Source organism: Periophthalmus magnuspinnatus, chromosome 11 (assembly GCF_009829125.3).
Source record: "Periophthalmus magnuspinnatus isolate fPerMag1 chromosome 11, fPerMag1.2.pri, whole genome shotgun sequence".
NCBI classification, from domain to species: domain Eukaryota; kingdom Metazoa; phylum Chordata; class Actinopteri; order Gobiiformes; family Gobiidae; genus Periophthalmus; species Periophthalmus magnuspinnatus.
In genome coordinates, this window is record NC_047136.2 from 8,607,063 (window position 1) to 8,626,262 (window position 19,200).

General features: G+C 39.0%; 2 protein-coding genes across 3 annotated transcripts in view; both read left to right on the plus strand.

Moving 5' to 3' along the window:
* The window catches only part of tpd52 (tumor protein D52), a 369,330-nt gene that overhangs the window by 275,783 nt on the left and 74,347 nt on the right, over positions 1-19,200 (plus strand). The window lies entirely within an intron of this gene.
* The window catches only part of dtnbp1b (dystrobrevin binding protein 1b), a 32,868-nt gene continuing 26,452 nt past the window's right edge, over positions 12,785-19,200 (plus strand). Inside the window, exon 1 of one of the 2 annotated variants that reach the window (XM_033975863.2) lies at positions 12,785-13,108. In XM_033975863.2, the coding sequence (XP_033831754.1) occupies positions 13,063-13,108 (46 nt within the window). In that variant the 5' untranslated portion in view covers positions 12,785-13,062. The remainder of the gene's footprint in view (positions 13,109-19,200) is intronic. The other variant, XM_033975862.2, reaches the window with a different exon arrangement.

A 19,200-nucleotide genomic window follows, 5' to 3' on the forward strand; every position in this document is an offset into this window, starting at 1 on the left:
AAGTCTTCCCAAACAGCTGTGTACACGTTCCATCTGGCACATTTGTCACAGGTGTAGCTTCGCTCACATTTGAATTCAGAGCCTGACGGTGCAGCTCTGCGGGGGACAGATGTAATTAACTGTGGAAATGATTAGTCTGATTGAAGTTCTGAGTGACAGGCGAGGAGCGTTTAAGACACACGAGGAGACCGAGCAGAGACAAACTTTCCCAGATGACTTTCTGACATTCTAGATACACATTCCAACACCATATTCTTAAATCCTCTGGGCTTGTCTATGGGCGCTTTTAGAGATAAAATATATTCCATCTAATGCAGATTCCTCTTCACTAAAACTGTCATATGCGTTTTCTCGACATCAGCATAGTCTTACTTCATGGTTAAATTTATCTGTATCTGTAGTTCTTGGATTTTGCTCGAAAACTTTAATAAATCCATCCAATTATGGGGGAAAAGTAGGATTTGGATCCGTGGCGTAGAGACAGGGAGCCACAGGGAGGTTGACACTATGTAGATGGATGTGGCTGCTTTGTGTGAGTCTCAGAGCAGTGTGTAATGTGTAATGCTTAGCTCACAGTGTCCCAGCTCCTGCACTGACAGCTCCTTCATTCTGGGCACACAGGCGTTTCTCACAGTTAACACAACAGGGGACTTTTTAGGCTGCGCTGCACACCTGGAAAACAAGGACTGCCTACGTACAATCTGAATCAGCAACAAAAGGCTGATATCATGTGGGGGAAACAAACATATTTAGGTGATGTTTCAAAAAGTTGCCATTAGGGCTGTAGCTAACAATTATTTTAGTAGTCGACCAGTCAGTTTGCTTTGATAAATCTTCAAACTTATGCTGACTGAAGGCTCCTAAGTAGAAAATCTGTACAAATGAACTGTCGTATTGATGGAAATCTGCAGTTACTTTCTTCATTTTTGACATTTTGATTGAATACTGCTGCAGACTTTGTTATAAAATTTTGTCATGTGGTGTAAAGTATATAGTTCAGTTAATCATTACAATTACCAAAATTGAATAGCGGACTAGTCATAAATATTCCGATTAACCTTTGCAGTCCTAGTTATAATATTGTTATCTGATCTGGACAGATAAACTTCGTACTTTTCTACTTTGTACCTTCACAAGATCATTACGTTATTAAATGTTTACAATATTTGAAAAAGTATTTGTACTGGATTGTTTCGTGGGTATCAGACTTGCCTCCCACCCACATCTTTGACTTTCTCCTGTAATAATTGCGCTGGGATGGAAGTAACAGTAGCCCACTCTTTGCCTATTCTTGCATCCTCGTCCACGTTCGCTTTACTCAGAAAGTGAACAGTAATTCCCTGTGATCTGTATGATTTATGTAACAAAATCTCTGCTCCAAATACAGACCGCTTATAAATATTAATCCTGGTAAATGTGTCTTCATGCATGGTCTAATTATAAACATGTGACCTACATAACCTCTGTATGGGAGGAGCTTTAGTGGAGCAGCAGTGCAGCTAATAAGCATGTACACAGGCTAGTATGGAATCAATGGTTTAATATTAGATACAGTTTTATTCAGATACTCTCTGTGATTACTTATTTATGTCATAATCTGGGCTATAAAAGCTCACACTATTAACTAACATGAAATGAATTAATAAATCGCATCTGTTATAACATATTTTCCTACTGTGTGTGATTAGCTAAATCCTTTCAAAATCCTCAAGCTGTTTGTTGATGGTTTAATTTGGTTTAATTTAAGTTGTGACATTTTGTGTTTTTATTTGGTTTATTAATAATTTAAATTCTTTTTTCAAATCAAAGTAAATTTGTTACAGTTTCCAGTGGGACCTCAGTGTGTTGACAGTGTTGTATTGATCACAAATGGAAACATAATGACTGGATGGACTGGACTTTGTTGTTCTAGTGTCAGTTTTATGTTTATTTGAAGGCCTCTGTGTCAAAGTTCATCCTGGGTTATGTTGAATTTTGATGAAGGTAGAAGGGCATTTGATTTCTGGTTTGCTTTTTTCACTTGTTCATTTTTTTTTTTTTTTTTTTAGTATTAACGTTTCTTATTGAATTTTAACATTTTACACTCAGCTTCGACTTCCATGTTTCCTGGGCCTTTCTGTGTAGAGTTTGAGTTGCAGTTTCTCGTTGAGCGACAAAATCTGGAAATGAGTTCCCAGACCCACTGCTCCTATGGTTGACTACTGTTCAATAGAGGCATTGTTTAACACTATATTCATTTCTGTGGCTCTTTGTGTTGCTTTCAAACTGATCAGGCTTTTTGGGACTCTGCTGTATTTTCAACTTAAGACGCCTTTTACTGATGCTATGACAGTGCCCCACAGTGTTATGTTCTTATTTTAATGCACATTTAGTTTATTTTTTGTTAGAAAGATATACGTTAACATATAAGTAACCAGCATGTTTAGCTCCTTGCCATATCTCTGTCGTGGTTGCCATAGTTACCATCCTAAATATCCAGGAGACTGTAGTTCCTCATGTTTACAGGGATATGAGTGTCCTTTTTCTCTGAGCTTGTGTAAATATCATATCCAGAATACTGTGATACCCAAGATAAGGCTCCTAACCGGGATAGGGCTCCTAACCGGGACGAGGCTCCTAACCGGGACGAGGCTCCTAACCCATACCCGGGATAAGGCTCATACCCGGGACACTCAAGCGGATGTAAACTCTCTCGGAGAAGGATGGCGCAGATGTAGAGGTCAAATTTCCCTATGAGCACAATAAAGCCTCATCCAAACCTTGAGTAGGAAGCATATGACCTTTTGTTACAACTTTTTCTGGTTGTCTACATAGAGATGCTATTACTTTGTCTGGAATGTTCCACAGCATGGCATTAAAATAAAATGTATCTCCATAGAGTCAGTAGAATGCACGTTTTACAAAGAATAAATGAATTTAAGAAGTATACCACAATACTGTGGAATAGCCAAGGCAAAGCAGTAACATTTCTTAGGAGACAAGCAGGTGGTCTCCGCAACCAAAAAATTTACACAGTGCAGCTTTAAGTTATGTGCTTGTACCTCTTGGACGCAAACTTGGAGTCATGGGATATTTCATAGAAAGCTAGTGGAATTCTTTAACTCTGGGCCGTAGGTGTCAAAATCGCAGCATATCCCTCAAGCTGTCCTATCACCATGTTACGTGCACTCACTGTCTCCTGACTCTACCCCAGTCCCAGATCTCCGTCTCCACTATCAGCGCTGGATAAGAGGGCGGTGTAGTGTTGGCTGATGGGCAAATGGAAAAGATGACTACAGACGTCTGGATATGAGCAGAACAGGGCCAATGCTTTCACCTCGCCTGGGGACAGACACACAAAGACTCTGCACAAGAGCCGAGGCAGCAGGGGAATTAGAGCAGCAGAAGTGAAAAGTAGTGTAAAAAACAAGTTTAAGTCTAGGCTGTAATACTATGGAGCAGGATTTAAAAAGTGAAATCTTATAATTAGCTAAGCGTCAAGTATAATTGTCCTGATTATATGAATATTTCTAAGTGCCCTGTGGAGCATGGTAGAGCTATTTTAATCATTATAATAAGTGAAGGTTAATGTTTATTCCTAGATGTTTATACTTTGTGTTGTTGTGGGTTATAATGATGTCTTATTGTTTTGATTAGATGTTGTTGTTTTTTTTTATTTCAAGCAGATTAATGAACACATGTATCCAGCACACATAATGCACATTTCTCATATTTTTTTTCTTATTTAAGCTTGAAAAGAAGTGGGAAGATGAAAACTAAGTACTAACTATTATGTTTACTATTGAGCTAAAACATCCCTTCAAGTATAAGTGTGGTTGTTTCTAATTTGGACTCATCAGAAATAGCCCAGATCAATATTGTTGTCTAAACCTGGACTCTGATGTGTTGTGGCTGTGCTCCTGATGCCCTGGCCCTGCTCCAGACTGGCTCACATCCACAGAACAGCTGCCAGCCCTACTTCCCAAAGGCCTGTGTGATATCAAATCTCTGAGCACTTCAAATCTGCATCAGCCCCACATCAATCTCCTCTCATTGTGTAAAACAGAGTCCCATATGGGCCACCGTTGTTGTGCTGCAAATGAGAGCGAGAAAGCCGAGCTAATTCCAGGACAATTAGTGATGAATTGGATAAATATGGTCCATGAGATTCACACTGACGGCTGCATTACTGATAGTGTTTAGATGAACACATTATGGAGGTGATGTGTTTACATGTAGATGTGTCTATATGTTATGTTTATGTCTGTCTTATATGTGTATTTTTATGTGTGTCTCTGTTTCTAAGACAAATTTCCAATCCAATCTTGCAATCTCTATCTTTTCAATTTAAGTTTTTTATTGCTTAAAAATACCTTTCTACTTGCTACAGTGAGCAGGGTTGCCTCTCCGCAGAGATGACCTATAACTTGGTTGGGTAGTGTGATGATGTCTCCACGGAGATAGATCTTTTTAATGCCATACAGGTAAAGCCATAATCTCAAAGGTGACAATATGTGATGACATAATGCACATTTGAACTGCAGATGACTGGATACAACGACAGATAGGTTATTTTTACAGTCAGACTTTCCCCACACAGCGCACAGACCTGGGCATAGTCCTCTGTGGCAGATGTGGGTTACACTTCACTATGGATCTGAATCAGGACCCTGTTTCTGGGTCACACAAACACACAAGCCTCCTCTGCTCTGTTTTCTTATTAGGATTCACACAGCCCATTAGACAGAGGCTGTGTCATGTTTTATTTACGAGCTTTAACTAAACTGAGCAAGTCAGACGTGAAAGTTTAATTTGGAATATGCAGGATTTACTATGAAGACTACGTAATGTGTTCTCAGCATTATATTATTAAGATATTGCGTTTGCAACGGCTCGTTCTATACACGATCGTTCACCACAAGATCACTGGTTTGTGTTGCTTACCATAATTAATACACGTGGTATTAGCGTAGTCTAAAATAATAAAACATAAGAAAAATGAATGCCAATGTATTTGATCGTAGATTATGATGATATGAGACCTGTGTCTATGTTTAAGTCTGAGCTGAAACATTTGGTAGCTTGGGAGCATATTCATTAAAATGTACCTGTGTAGTCAGTGCTGTTAATCAATAACAATTCTCCATTATTACAAATACAAGTTACATGTCTCTTATCATGAAATGTGGACTTTATGTGAAAAGGGAAACCACTGGAATGTTAAGTGTGATGAGCTTTTCTGAAGCTACACTGCCCTCATCTGGGACTGGAACTCAAATTCTTTATTGGTGCATTCAATGGGTTACTGGACTATTGTAAACAACTTGATTTTTCATTTATTTTTTTAATCAGTTGAACTTATAAACGCACTGTGAAATTAGACAAAAAGAATAATAATAAAAAAAAGAATATGCTTTTGATATCACCAAAGACAATAACACAGAAGAGACATGAGTATTTTTACTCACTAATGCCACTAAAGATCAAAAAACACAAGGCTCTTTGTTATTTTTACTCTTATTCCACTGTAATGAATTGAGCATTTTACACCTACACATACAACCACCAGATGGCAACAGTGGCCTGTTTAAATAAACAAGGTTTTTTCTCTTTTGTTTCTTTTGGGTGTAACTCTAATTCTTCCATGAAATAATGTGATTTGAACGTTTTTTTGTCTAGCTAAAGTACCAGTTTTGGCTTCTTTAAGTTTCGAGATAAAATAGTTGCATTTATGATGTGCACTGGTCCATGAGACACTGGTGAACAATCTGTCATGATGTGAAGTCATATTTTATCTCTTATTGCTGTAGGACTCCCTTGAACGCTTTAATGCACTGTCTGCTTGGATGGGAACAGAAAATAACTGAATTCAATAAGTGCAATTTGCAGTAATGGAAAGAAGTCAGAGAGTGGTGCTCTTTCAAAGCATTAAACCTGGATCCATTATTTCAGTTTTAAATGAACATCACATCTGCATCTTAGTCTACATACCGTATTCATTTAAATGAACAATTATCTCTGTACCATATTTATACCAAGTCATTTAGTAAGCATTGCATTATTGATTTATCTGTAAAACAAATCATACATTTGCACTGAGTTGTTAGGGCCATTTATTCAATTCCCCTTTTGACAAAGCAAGGGTTACTGTGTCTGAATGCCAAGCAGGGAAAAGCCAATGAGTTCCTATTTGCTATTCTTTCCACATCTGTGCACTATTGTCTGACTTTTACAAAGCTATGTTCAACCATGTGCATGAGGAGAGGGGTTAACAAATGGAGACCTCTCATAGATTTATCTAGAATATATCAGATCTTGTTTAAAGAGGGAGTATTTTACTTCTGCGAACACATAGTATATTTAGAGCATCATGTTAACTTTTATTGTTTTGAAAATGCTATATTTGCATGTTTTATAAGTTTCACTTTTGTTTTTGAAGTTCTGAATATCCCTTTCCTTTGCTCCCTATGTTAAGTCACTCCCCCTTCAGAGCACTATCACAACACAATCAGTATGTGTCCCACTAATGAAACTACTGCACATCTCATCAGGTTTGTGAAGTTGTTTTATACAGGTTTGTATCATTCTTGTGTATATTTATGGAGGATTGTCATGTAGAAGCATGGATAATGTCGGCTTGTGGGTGGAACATTTCACAGAATCTCACAGCTAACCATAAGGAGGGTTTGAACAGGGCCTGTGAGAGATTGTTGAAATACTCAGACATGCATTGGGGACGTCTAAAACCTCTTCAGGTGAGGGAACAACATAATATAGAAGAACACAATAATATAGAAGAAAGCTAAAAATATATATATATATTTTTTGCATAATATTCCCACTTTAACCTTCATGTTGTTATGTTTAAAAATAGAATCATTTAAGTACTTGGGTGCAAATTAAGAGGCAGATTGTACATTCAGAGGCCATTTAAATGCATTATGGGTGAATATGGTTAAGCAGAACGACCTTAAGTTATGGATGGAGAGAGGCAGGATTGTGCAGCGGCAGCGTGGGGAGTGTTGAGTGGGCAGAGCAAAGTTAAATGCCACCAACAAACCACACATTTGAAAACTGGTTGATTTTAAGGTGTATTTTATATAGTGACATAGATATATTTTTATGAATTACATGCTCCTCCTATCCAACTAAAACTATAGTAACACAAAGATAGACTGCGATGTGAATTTATGTTCTAGGACTTGTTTTTCTTGGAATGATTGTTTCGTTCACAGTGAAGTACTATTGGATCATGCATGGTACACACTCCATATTTTGAAGTGTAATTTCTTGTTCTTTACCACCAGAGGGCAGTAGTTGAAACTTAACATATGGCATATCATGGGCTTGACTGCACAGTTCCCTCCAACACTTTTTTTTCTCCAACTTTTAGATTTGTAAATGACAGACAAGTGCGGCGGCTCCATCTGCTCTGCTGACAGTGCTCATGGGACATGCTAATATGTGTTATTCTTTAGCTTAGAAGGTAGGCGGATAGCTAGATTGGTTTCCCAACCTTGAAAGATGGCACAGTGCTTTTTCGCTTATTTCCAGCATAATGTTCTTGAAAAAATGATTAAACTGATGTTTCAAAATGATGAATGTGTATGGCTACAAAAAAACATGTAATCACGTTTTCATGATAGCAATTATAAAATCACAAAGACTGCAAATTTAGTTTAAGTAAAATCTTTTCCTTTACAAACAAACAAATATGGGTCTTTCATTGTATCATTGTCTCTGGATGTATTTAAAATGTGCTCTATGACTTGAATCCTAATTTAAAAAAGAAATTGAAAAATAACAAAAAATATCACAAAATCTTGCATCCAATATGTTGGTAGCAGTAGTAGATAAGTAGTTATAGTAGTAGTAACCTTAGTAGTAGCACATATTATGGAGAGAAGCAGCAGAAAGTACTATCTCTTTACATTTGTGTGCATTTTCACTGAACACATTATGTAATACTAATTTACATTTATTATAATATTTATTATTATTATTATTATTATGTTTTCCTTTCTGTCAAGGTTATCACTACTTGCCACAATATTCTGTTGTCTACAGTTTCAAGCCCCCCTTATTTGGCTCCCTTTGGTCCTGGCCTTTACAGTAAGTCCTACATCCCTGTAATACTCACCCCAAATATCATTAAGATATAGGATACTTTGAACCAGCATAAGACAGTGGTGATGAATGAAGTCTGAGCCAATAGGGAAAAGGCAACATAAAGGGAAGGGCCTGAGGTGGAGAGTCGCCTAGCAACCACTTCCCACTTTTATGCGAGTTGGCCTTCATCAGATCACAGCAAAGACTTTCGATGTGGAGTTACTTTGCCCACACTCCAACACAAAGATCGATGATACCGCTAGTTTAACACATTCATACATCAACTGCAAGGCTGCATCTAATCTGCATTATCATATTTTTTAATGAAGAGCTTCGTGGTTGATAAACGAAGCAGTGCATTTTGACCGGTAATAGTACTGCAGATTAAATTAGTCATACGTAAAATGTATATATCCTGCAATTAAAAGCCATTTTAGTGTCCGATGTCACCCACACAAACCAGCTGTAAAAACCTATTATTGATGAGCTAGTTGTGTGTAGAATAGATCTCTTTATGCTGGTCTTAAAAGCGTACCATTTTGTTCATTCACAGATGTCTCCAAGGGATTTAATAGCAGTGTTTGGTTTGTTAATTAATAGTAAGTAAAGGAAAAATATTTGTTTACAAAGTTGAATATACATAGCTGAACAAGGCAAGCCCTACCAACCTGACTTTTGTGAATGTTTTATCTGCCAAAGTCTGGAGAACAGTGTTTGTAGATCATGTTAATATTGTCATAATGTATTTTAAAATTGGCAGAGGCTATGTCAAAGATCACAGTTCAATTTTCTATCCCTGTAAAAGGCAAAAGAAAGTAGTTTGTAGATTAAAGCACAGACATGGATTCAATATGGAGTGGATAAGGTGGATGCAAGTGTAGAGACATAAATCAGAGCCCCACTGGAGACTACTTAAACCTCTCTGTTGCTTTCTTCAATATGTGGCCAAATGGAAAAAGGATTGTTTGCATTTTTACTCGAAAAGTTTACCAATAGCATGCAGTGTTTGGCACGACTCTGCATAGATTACATAAAAGTTTATTGCAGAATGTCAGTTTCCAAGGCAACTGTATTTTTGTGTCTTTCTCATTACCGTCCATCCACTCTCTCAGAACAGAGTGCTTTAGTCAGTGCAGGGGCTGTCTGTTTGTTGGTAAGCTTTGGTAGTGTAGTGATGTTTCAAGTGGAGTGGAAAAATATTCAACAAATGAAAATATGGGGTTATAGAAGATGCTGGAGACTACTGGATAGAGCTGGAGAAGCTTTTTTACTGTTCAAAGCAATATTGCAAGTGAGCAGAATGATGTGCATAGTGACTCTTTAGTATAAACTTACATATTTTCAAAGTAGAGGGTGTAATTGTGATTTATAATAGAAGTAAAGAGACAGTTTTATCAGTCAAAAGTACATCTTTCCTTACTTCTATAGGGGTAGGAAAACTCAAAAAGTTGTGGCCTGATTTCTTTGCGATCTAGGTGTTAATTCAATAAGGTTGTATGGCCCAAAAAAAGCATTCTTCAAGATTCTTTGGTCCTAGGTATGAACGTAATATTGCAACAGGCTACAGAGATGGAAGAGGGGCAGTCTGGGAAAGATAGAAAGACCCTATTTTTACAATTGACTCGGGTGGATGTCTGCTCTCAGTTGTTGCCTTTTGCTTGTTACATTTAAATTTCTGTTTCTAAGTTATAATTTAATCTTCATACATGCTATTTCCTTCTCGTCACAGGCTATTAAATACTTCTGAGAACAAGCAGACATATTGATTTTTTTAAGATTCAAGATAGCATTGTTATATTGACTGGATAAGGAATGCTTAACTTATTCCAGAGCTCGATACATAGGTCTATTGGTTGAACTAGTCACACTTTAAAGAGCGACTTAGCAGCTTATATTTCCCTGACTCCATGTTTTGTATAGATGAATACAAACACTGTTGATGTGAACACTGCTGCCGCACTTGGATCTTATTTATTCTGATAATGTTCCCACCAAGGCACAAAGAGCTGCTATTTGTCACAAGGACAGGCCCAGGGTCGAAATTGCACTGCAGGTTTAAGGTTTCAAATGAATCACACCTATTGTGGTTTTGTTCCACATGTGAATATTTTTTCCCATCTAGCGGTTTTTAACAACAGACTGCAGATGTCTTAAACTTCCTCTTCCCAGGGACATTTTTGTAATAGCAAGAATAGTGTTTTTGTGACTCAGAAATGTGTGTCTTGTTTGTGTCAGTTGTGATAACCATAATTGGAATCAGAAATGAATTCTCTTGTCACAACAACAAAATGGACTAATAGGGACTGGCACAAATCCAATGTATGGTGCTGTGACTTAAGGTTTCACAATTTCTCCTGTGTAATTACAAAACTATTGACAGCAGAGCATTGTTTCTGGGGTATTCTTCTGTGGTATTTATTCCTTTTTAACACCAAGCAAAGATAAGCATATTGCTACTTTTGAAATTCTATTTTCTTTCCTAAAAATGCAAGAGTTTGTCTTGCAACCAAGTGACTGGATCTAATAGGTCTAGTCGCCTATGTGTCCTGCTTGTGGCCTGTAGTTAATAGAGAAATTGCACTACATATCAAGAACAACACCAGCTGAAGCCACACTGGCTTATATCAGTGTAACCCACATGGCACTTTACAGCCTTCACTATATGCACTTTAAATTGCACTTACATTTCAATAGCACATAGCATTTTATGTGCACTTAAAAAAACAGTTGCACACAAAGGATTTTAAAATGTTTATATAACTAATTTTAGATTCAGAGGCTAATGAGCACTTAAACTGAAGCAGTGTGTCCTGGAGGGAAAAGGAGGCAAGAATTAGAATAGGTAATTAATGTTATTGGCTATGTGCAATATAATACTGCAATGCTTGTTTAAGGATGTTTTTAAGTGTGTGTGTGCCTGTCTGTGTGTGTGCTCACATGTGACGTAATTTGCAGTGTTTTAGTGAATAGTGTTTGCCTTGCCTTCTTGTCCTTGTGTCCAGGTGTCAAAGGGTTCCTTGGTGAAACGAGTGGCCTTAAGAACACTCCGGAGCAGGACCAAGGCAGGGAATGTGCAGGGGAGACATGTTAGGGCATTTTAAGGGGTTTAAGGGTTTTAAAATATATTTGGTGTTGTTTTTTATGGTTTATGTATGAATTTGTATAAAGTTATTTCAATTTATGGGTTTATTTCAGTTTATGGAGATATTATAGAGTTTTTAAAGAGCTATGGTTAAAGTTAATGGGACAGGATAAAAGGCGCACCATTACAACTTGTTCTGCTGCTGGAGGAGACGCTGCTCCCCAACCTCCATCACAGTTATGTTATAATACTTCTTACAATAGAAGCATGGTCAGACTTGAATGGACATCTCCTCCCTCTACATAGTTTTTCTCTTTTTTTTGGCTTGTACTTGTTGCGTTTCATGCTGATTTGGTATGTTTTACCTGGGATACCTTTCAACAACAACAACAAACTTTATTTATAAAGCGCTTTTCATACAAGAAAAATGTAACACAAAGTGCTTTACAGTGCATTAAAATCAGTCCCACCCACCAAACCCACCCAACCACCCCACAGCCAAACAACCCAACACATCAATAAACACAACCAGAGAACCCCCCACCCCAACACATGTTAAAATACCTTTGGTTTCATTAAAATAAGTTTAAATGCCATAGGCTGGATAAAGATGAACCAGATGAGAGAGCGCCACCAGAGGAACCATCTGCACCAGGAGCAGGGTCACCCCCAGCAGCCACAGCCAACCACAGCTCCCAGTGCAGAGGGCTCCTCAGAGGAAACACTGGCAAATCTAAAATTATTAAAAGAAATAAAATAAATCAAAGCTTAAACAAATAAATAAGACATAAGTAAAACATGGATATCAACATACACTAGCCAGCCTGAATAAAGAGAGAAGTAAGCTAAAGTGATAAATACTAATCAAAAGCTATGCTAAAAAGATGGGTCTTGAGCCTGCTTTTAAAAACCTGAATGTTCTTTGCGGCCCTGAGGTCCTCCGGCAGACTGTTCCATAGACGGGGGCCATAAAACTGGAAAGAGGCCTCTCCATGCGTGTATGTCCTGACTTTGGGGATGACTAGGAACCTGCTGCCGGAGGAGCGCAGGGGCCGCGAGGGTTCATCATTTGATCTCTTTTATCTGACTATGACTTGTGGCTAGATACTTGAAATGCATTTCTCTTTTGACTCAAGACTTTGTCAGTAAACCCATTGAACCCATAGAAAGAAGACTGCTGACTTTGAATTGTTCTATGTAGTGTGATTCTCTGAGGAAAGACAACAAAGGGAGGAGTTATTGAAGGACACTAGAGGAGACAGGCCAAGGTGGTAGTGTGCCGCTCCTCACAGCATCATGCTAATGAGCCCATTATCATACCCCTCCCTCAGGCGCTCAAACATTACTGTGTTTGTTCCCTTTGTCTCATCTTGTTGGTGCCCCTCTACTGTTTGGAAGCCAGTCTGACATAACATTTCCTTTTTAAATGTCACCCCTTCATATTCAAACAGTGAGTCACGAGAAGCATGTGCATATGTAGTATTGCCATAGCTTTAGGCCAGTCTGCTCATACCATGTGCACCCATTTCCTCCCTCTCTCTCCCACACTACCCCTCCCCTCCCTCAATGGTACGCTCCACTCTTCTTTCGCTCTCCTCTCTCTCCCCAGTCATCCTTAACAGACTACACACTTGCACTTGCGGAGAGCAGCTACACAACATACGGACAGGCTGTTTATAGACTTCTCTCTGCAACATAGCACCTTTGGATCCTCTCAGCCATGCCCCAGTGAGCCGCCTATCTCTCACCCACACGGAGGAGTGCATATGCGCAGAGCAAAGGATGCGCGCTGGAGGTCTGGTGCTGCCGTGGTGACTTTGGTAGCATAGTATTACCAAGCCTTGTCTACAGCTGTCCCTCCCTTTTTTGCTGCTAAAGCGTCCTTTGCCGGGATGTCCACCTCTCCTGGAGCAGCCGACGGCAGCCAAAGGAACTCTTGTAAGTCACTGCACATGCACCATTGTTACCATTGTTGTTTGCCTTGATGTACCCATTGAACTTTAACCGTACTGCTGAAAATGTGGAAGTGAGAATCCTTTAGCATAATGTTGTGATGTGAGAGAGAGAGTGTTTTCCTGGGTGACAGTGTTTACATATTCCCTGGAGGGCTGCCAGCTGAGGATCTATAGAAGCAGTGGTGTGTGCATTGATTGACAAGCCAAACATCTGCCATGATTGAGTCAACCCATTTTCCCATTATGGTATCTGACACTGCTGTCTTTAAGTGCATTTAAAGGTCCAGTATGTAACTTTTCTGGTAGGGGATCAGCCATAGAGATGTTATTGCTTTGCCTGGCACGCCACACGGTATGACATTAAATGTGTTTGTCTTGCATTTATTTAGTATTGAATAGCATGGATATCTTACAACGAGCTGGATCGTCTATCTACAGATTTGACCTAGTGGCATTACCGACTTGTCTCCTTGCAAATATATTTAATGCCATACTGTGGAACATTCCATTTCAGACAAACTCCATGGAGACGAGCAGGTGGCGTGACCCTCCACTAGAAAAGTTATATAGTGCACCTTTAGATAACAGGACTATAATACAGGTAGGGCGTTCAGATCCAGTGACATACAGGTTGGCCACAGACTGAACCCTCTTCGCCCCCAGTGTCTGCGCACACTGGTGCACGTGAATGGGTGAATTGCTCCTTGAAGTAAAACGCTGCGAGTGCCTTGAAAGCTAAAAAAGCGCTACATGAATGTGATCATGTGCCCATTTACAGGCTCTTTCATTTACCATTCATAAAATCCTTGTATTCAGACTGTACTGTTTGGTTATCTAAGGTGGATTTATGTTATAATGATGCACTGTTGTTTGTGGGCGGGTTATACAGGTAACATTTGATAGCAGTAGATTGTGGATATTGACTGTGTGGGACTGCTCTCCAGCTCCGCACATATCTTCGTCAGTGGGAGGTTGTGCTGTAGTGGGTGATTGATAAGATGATATGACTCATTTTGACTCACGGCGGCTCAGTGGGAATACACATGCACTTTTATTGAGGAGGAGAGGATCACATCTGGGCAAATGAGACTGCTTTTATTACAGCCATTATTATTGCAGCATCCCCGGCTTTTTCCATCGGGATGCGATTCACCAACTCACTGGCAGTGTTGTTTTCCTGGGTTAGGCGACTTAATGTTTTTAACAGTTAGCATTCTGTTCTATCATGGACGTAGTGATCACGTATGCTAGCTTTTAGGTGCTGTACGAGAAATGGTCATATATTTCCACCTTCAAGGCACTCGAAGCGCTTTACATCAAGGAACCACTCACCGATTCACACACACACACATACAAAAGTCTACACAGATGCTGGGGACGATTTGGATCGACAGTCTTGCCCAATGACAAAACAACAGCACCTTCAAATCAGTGGATGAACACTACCAACTGATCTACTGTCCCCCCAGTGTATGATGTATATATCTGGAGACATCATTCTAATAGTCTTGATGAATACTGAACCTCTAAACCATTGGATTTGAACATTCTATCAATAATCTGTCCAAAAATATGATTTTTGTCTTGTACTGACCCCTTTTGTCTGGAGGTGGTGTGGTTGTGATGACTTATAGTACTATACTTTTCTGGTCGAGGGTCCTCCACCTGCATGTCTCCATGGAGAGGTTATCAGTTTGCCCAGAATGTTCCACAGGATGAAATTAACCTTTTCTGCCTTCATGGAGACAAGCAGGTAATACCACCAGGTTAGATCTGTGGAGATGGAACCCCACTCACAGTGAGAATGCATACATATGTATTTTTGAGCAATACTGTACACATGCAATAGAATAAATTCATGTTGGATACATTTATAAATACTAAGAAAGACATAATTAACTGTTTATCTTGAACATAACCATAGATTGTATAAAGAAGTGGACGAAGTAAGTGTGGCCTCACCCATAGCGTTTAGCTCCAGTCGAATGAAGCTCGTTGAGGCTAGGGCGACTATGGAGCCGACTCCCATATTTGGAAATCCAACGAACAACTAAAGAGCAAATCTGGAGCAAGACTGTTGAAAGTAACACCTCTTCCTGCCCGCACAGTTGGTTTAGCAGGGAGCAGGCGCTTAGCAATGCTGTCAATCAAACCTGTTGCTAACGCTAGCGGGAGAGACCTTGGAGAAAGAAGGTCTGTTATTAAACGTTTATATCTTGATTTATGGACAAAATAGCCACATAAAAACACCAGGGTCATATAGTGCAGATTAATGCAAACATTTTAAGACCAAAATGACGAGCCTGACAGCAGCAGTTACGGAGAAAGGGCTGACAGTTTTTCAGCAGAAAGTGAACTGGAGCCAATGGAACCAAAAGCGCACCCATGCTCACTTCATATTTGGAACGTGGTGGCTGGCAGGTTAGCTCTGTCCTTTTATCTATACAGTCTATGAATGTTACTCATTGATTATTCTGCACCAACTCACAGCATTAAACTATCTTTTAGTCAAACATAACACAGGGTTTTCCAGTGTTACGAGCAGTAGTATATCTTATAGTTGAGGCTGCATGCTTCAAACTGATTTGTTCCCTGTCAGAACGCATTCATCACATTATACCCTCTCACAGCAGCACACTATGGAGAAAATATCAGGAAGCTGTTGGCTATGATTATGGAGTTACTCACCATAAGCTTACATAACTTAAGCTGTCCATCAATCACAAATAATACTATCTAATCAGTTGCAAAAATCTTCCAATCTTGTAATGTCTTGACAGTCGTAGTTCCTGAAATCTCTAGGTTTTTCTATCTATGGATTTCAGAATGATGAGAAATTTGGACTGTTGCCATAGCAATTAAACACTGATTAGCATTATGTTTTGCTTACGAGTTACCGAATCTTACATAAAACTAAAAATAGCAGGAGTCCCTATTTCAGGAGCAGCATTAAACCTTAAGCCTTTGTAAAGCAGACATATTTTGGTCGGAGCAGTGTGAAGTGCTTTGTAAATGTTTGCTTATGTGTTATCGCTCTGCTGCACCTCACTTCATCTTTCCTCTCGTAGCTCCTCTCGTAGCTCCTGTCCTAGCTCCTGTCCTAGCTCCTGTCCTAGCTCCTCTCCTAGCTCCTCTCCTAGCTCCTCTCCTAGCTCCTCTCCTAGCTCCTCTCCTAGCTCCTCTCCTAGTTCCTCTCCTAGCTCCTAGTTTTTGTCCTCTGTAAAGCAGCCACAGCCGGTACCTGCCACAGAGATGGATGTGCTGTGTCATCACTTCTGCAGCCTCCTCCACCCTCCCTCTCCACCTCCTCTCCCTCCTCCTCTTTTCCACAGACCTCCTCTTTCCCTTCACCCGTCCTTCCCTCCTTAGCCTGGTTTATCGGATCCACATGAAACTTTAATTGCATGTAAATCAATGCTCCTCAGATGTGATTAGTCTTTTGTGCTGTTTTAATGAGTGGGGTCTGGACTATTCAAATATGGTACGCGCGCTGTCTCTCAGGGCTGAAGCTTCTCTGCAAAGAAGTTGAATGGAAATATTTAAGTCCCAAATGGAAACTGTCTTAGAGTGTTGGAGTGTTTTATGAGCCTACTTATTCAGATAAAAAGTGCTAAAGGGAGTTTTACTATCGTTGTGAGGAGTTATTTGACTGGTAATTTGTAATTCTAAGTACAGTGCAGTTTCAGTGACCTTTTGGTGCTGTCAGGTAACTTTTAAGTGTACTATTTACTGTCATTAGAAACTAAATTGTTCCTTGAATAAAATAGGGTAGATAGGAACTAAGCTAGTATAGAATAATTTGAGCAGGTCACACTGACAGAAAAATTACATAAATTGGACAAAACTGGCCCTTTCCCGAATAGTTTTGGCCTTAGCTTTAACTGAACTAGTATAAGACCTCATATTAATCTTGAAAATGTATTCTATTTTATATTGAAAATTACATTCTGTTGCATAAAAAGGATGGTTTATTGAGCAGTAAGTATTTTTCCCTTAGTATCAAAATCAAGTTATGCTCGTATCAGTTGAAACTAATACAGTGATACACTGTTTGTCAAGTATTCCCAGGTTTGTGTATTCAGCAAACATCTGTGTATACGCATGCATGTGTAATGACAAGATGGCGGTAACTGTCTAATTAGTGGAATCAAACACTGGCGTGAAGCATGTAAACACAGAGGCAGAGGAGCATTTAAATGGAGGTCACGCTCTCTTTGATTTGACTGAGGAAGGGTCGGCCTCGGAAAACTGCTGCTAATTGTCTCAGAGGATGAGTCTGGCCTGAACCATGACAGAATGTGTGCTCCAGTCACAAGGAGAGAATGGATTATATTAAGCTCCATTGACTCCAATTTTGAATGGGACAAAAAATACTAAATGGACTCTTAAATGTATTCAACATCTACATTTCCTTATGGCTTCTTCACTTTATCTGCTGACTCCAGTGTTGAATTTTGTCAGGGAAAAGGGAGCAGTTTTGTTTAGGCAATGATGATAAAAAACAAAAAAACAATTGATAGCACAAAAGATTTTAGAGTACATTAGACTTTGCATACGGACAGTGGAACATAGCTGGTCGTAAACAGTATTACAATAAAGACAATATTGATCTTGCATTATCAAACTTTAAAGGACTCTTGTGAGCTTTAAGCCGTGTTATAATGCTATTACCTCCTCAAAAACATACCTAGAGTTGTGTTTCATTTGATTCACACATGGAGTGAGCCTTTATTATTAGTCTGTCTACATCTCCAAAACTCAAAATGCTCTGTGCCACCTTATAATGAAGTGGTATTTCTAGTTTATTTTATTTTATTGGTTTAACACGGATCATGTGCAAACACATTAATCTCATAAAAGATGAGATGCTTTACACTAGATTTAGCTAAAGCTAGTTTCCATCTACAGTCCCCAGGCAGATTACAAGCAATTAAAATACATCTATGTATGCATCCATTTACAATCTAACCATGCATTCTCCCAATTTTTCATTTTAAAATGGCACACTCCACATTTCCACATTTAAAATTTCCACAGAAGCTACCGTATGTAAATCATTGTTGACAAAAAGCTGATTCCCTAAAAGGAATTTTCCAACGTCATAAGAGAAGTCCCTCAGGTCAGAGGAGAGTTTCAGTCTGGGAGCTTGTTCCATTCTTTAATGCCCTTGTATGAGCCTCCTGTCTGTGCAAAGGCTGAGCGACATCTGGGGAGTTTGCGGTCGTTGTGACTTGTGGACCTGATGTTCTGATGGTCTGCTCAGAGCAAAGCTGGACAAATCTCTTAAGTGGAGGAGGTGCAGCATTGTTTAAAATTCTATGTATTAATTGCACATCCGAATACACAATCAAATCCTCAAAGTTGAACATTTTATACGTGTAAGGATTTGACAATGATGATGCTTTAGTAGTTTCTTGTCTAGCACTTTTACTGCCTGATTATACAGAGATTTTAAGTGGTTCTGATGTTGTCTCCCTTGCTTGAGACTAACTGGAAATGCAATAGTTTATATGAGAAATGATCATAGCATCCAGACCTTTGCTGCATCGTAGGTCAGTGTATTTCGAATGTATCTAAAGACAGATACATTTTCTTATTATTTTCAAGTTAACAGCTACTTTTTTACCTTTTAGTTCAGTAGAGATTGCCAATTCCAGGGCTGAAATTGGATGGAGCACTTCTAGGGTTACAGGGTTAGTGTGTTAAACGTGTGAAAAAAACAAAACATAACTCCAGGTATATTTTTGACGAGGAAACATAACATAGATCAAAAAATGATGTAATATGGGCTCTTTAAATAATTCAAACTGATCCTACATTTTAAATATTGAGCACTCCTCAAAGAAGAACCAGAAGATCAGACTGTATATGTGTTTCTAAAGCTACATGCGATGCGCCCTGTCTAAGAATAACTGCAGGTGTAAAGTAGAAACAGTGGCTTTGTTGTTGCATAACTCCTGCACAAAACATGCACAGCTCTTCTAAGTATATAAATGTATTTATTCTGTCTCTGTACCAAAAATTGACAGTTTTTTGGTACAAATCCAGGTTTCTGCAACTTAATTTATTTTTATT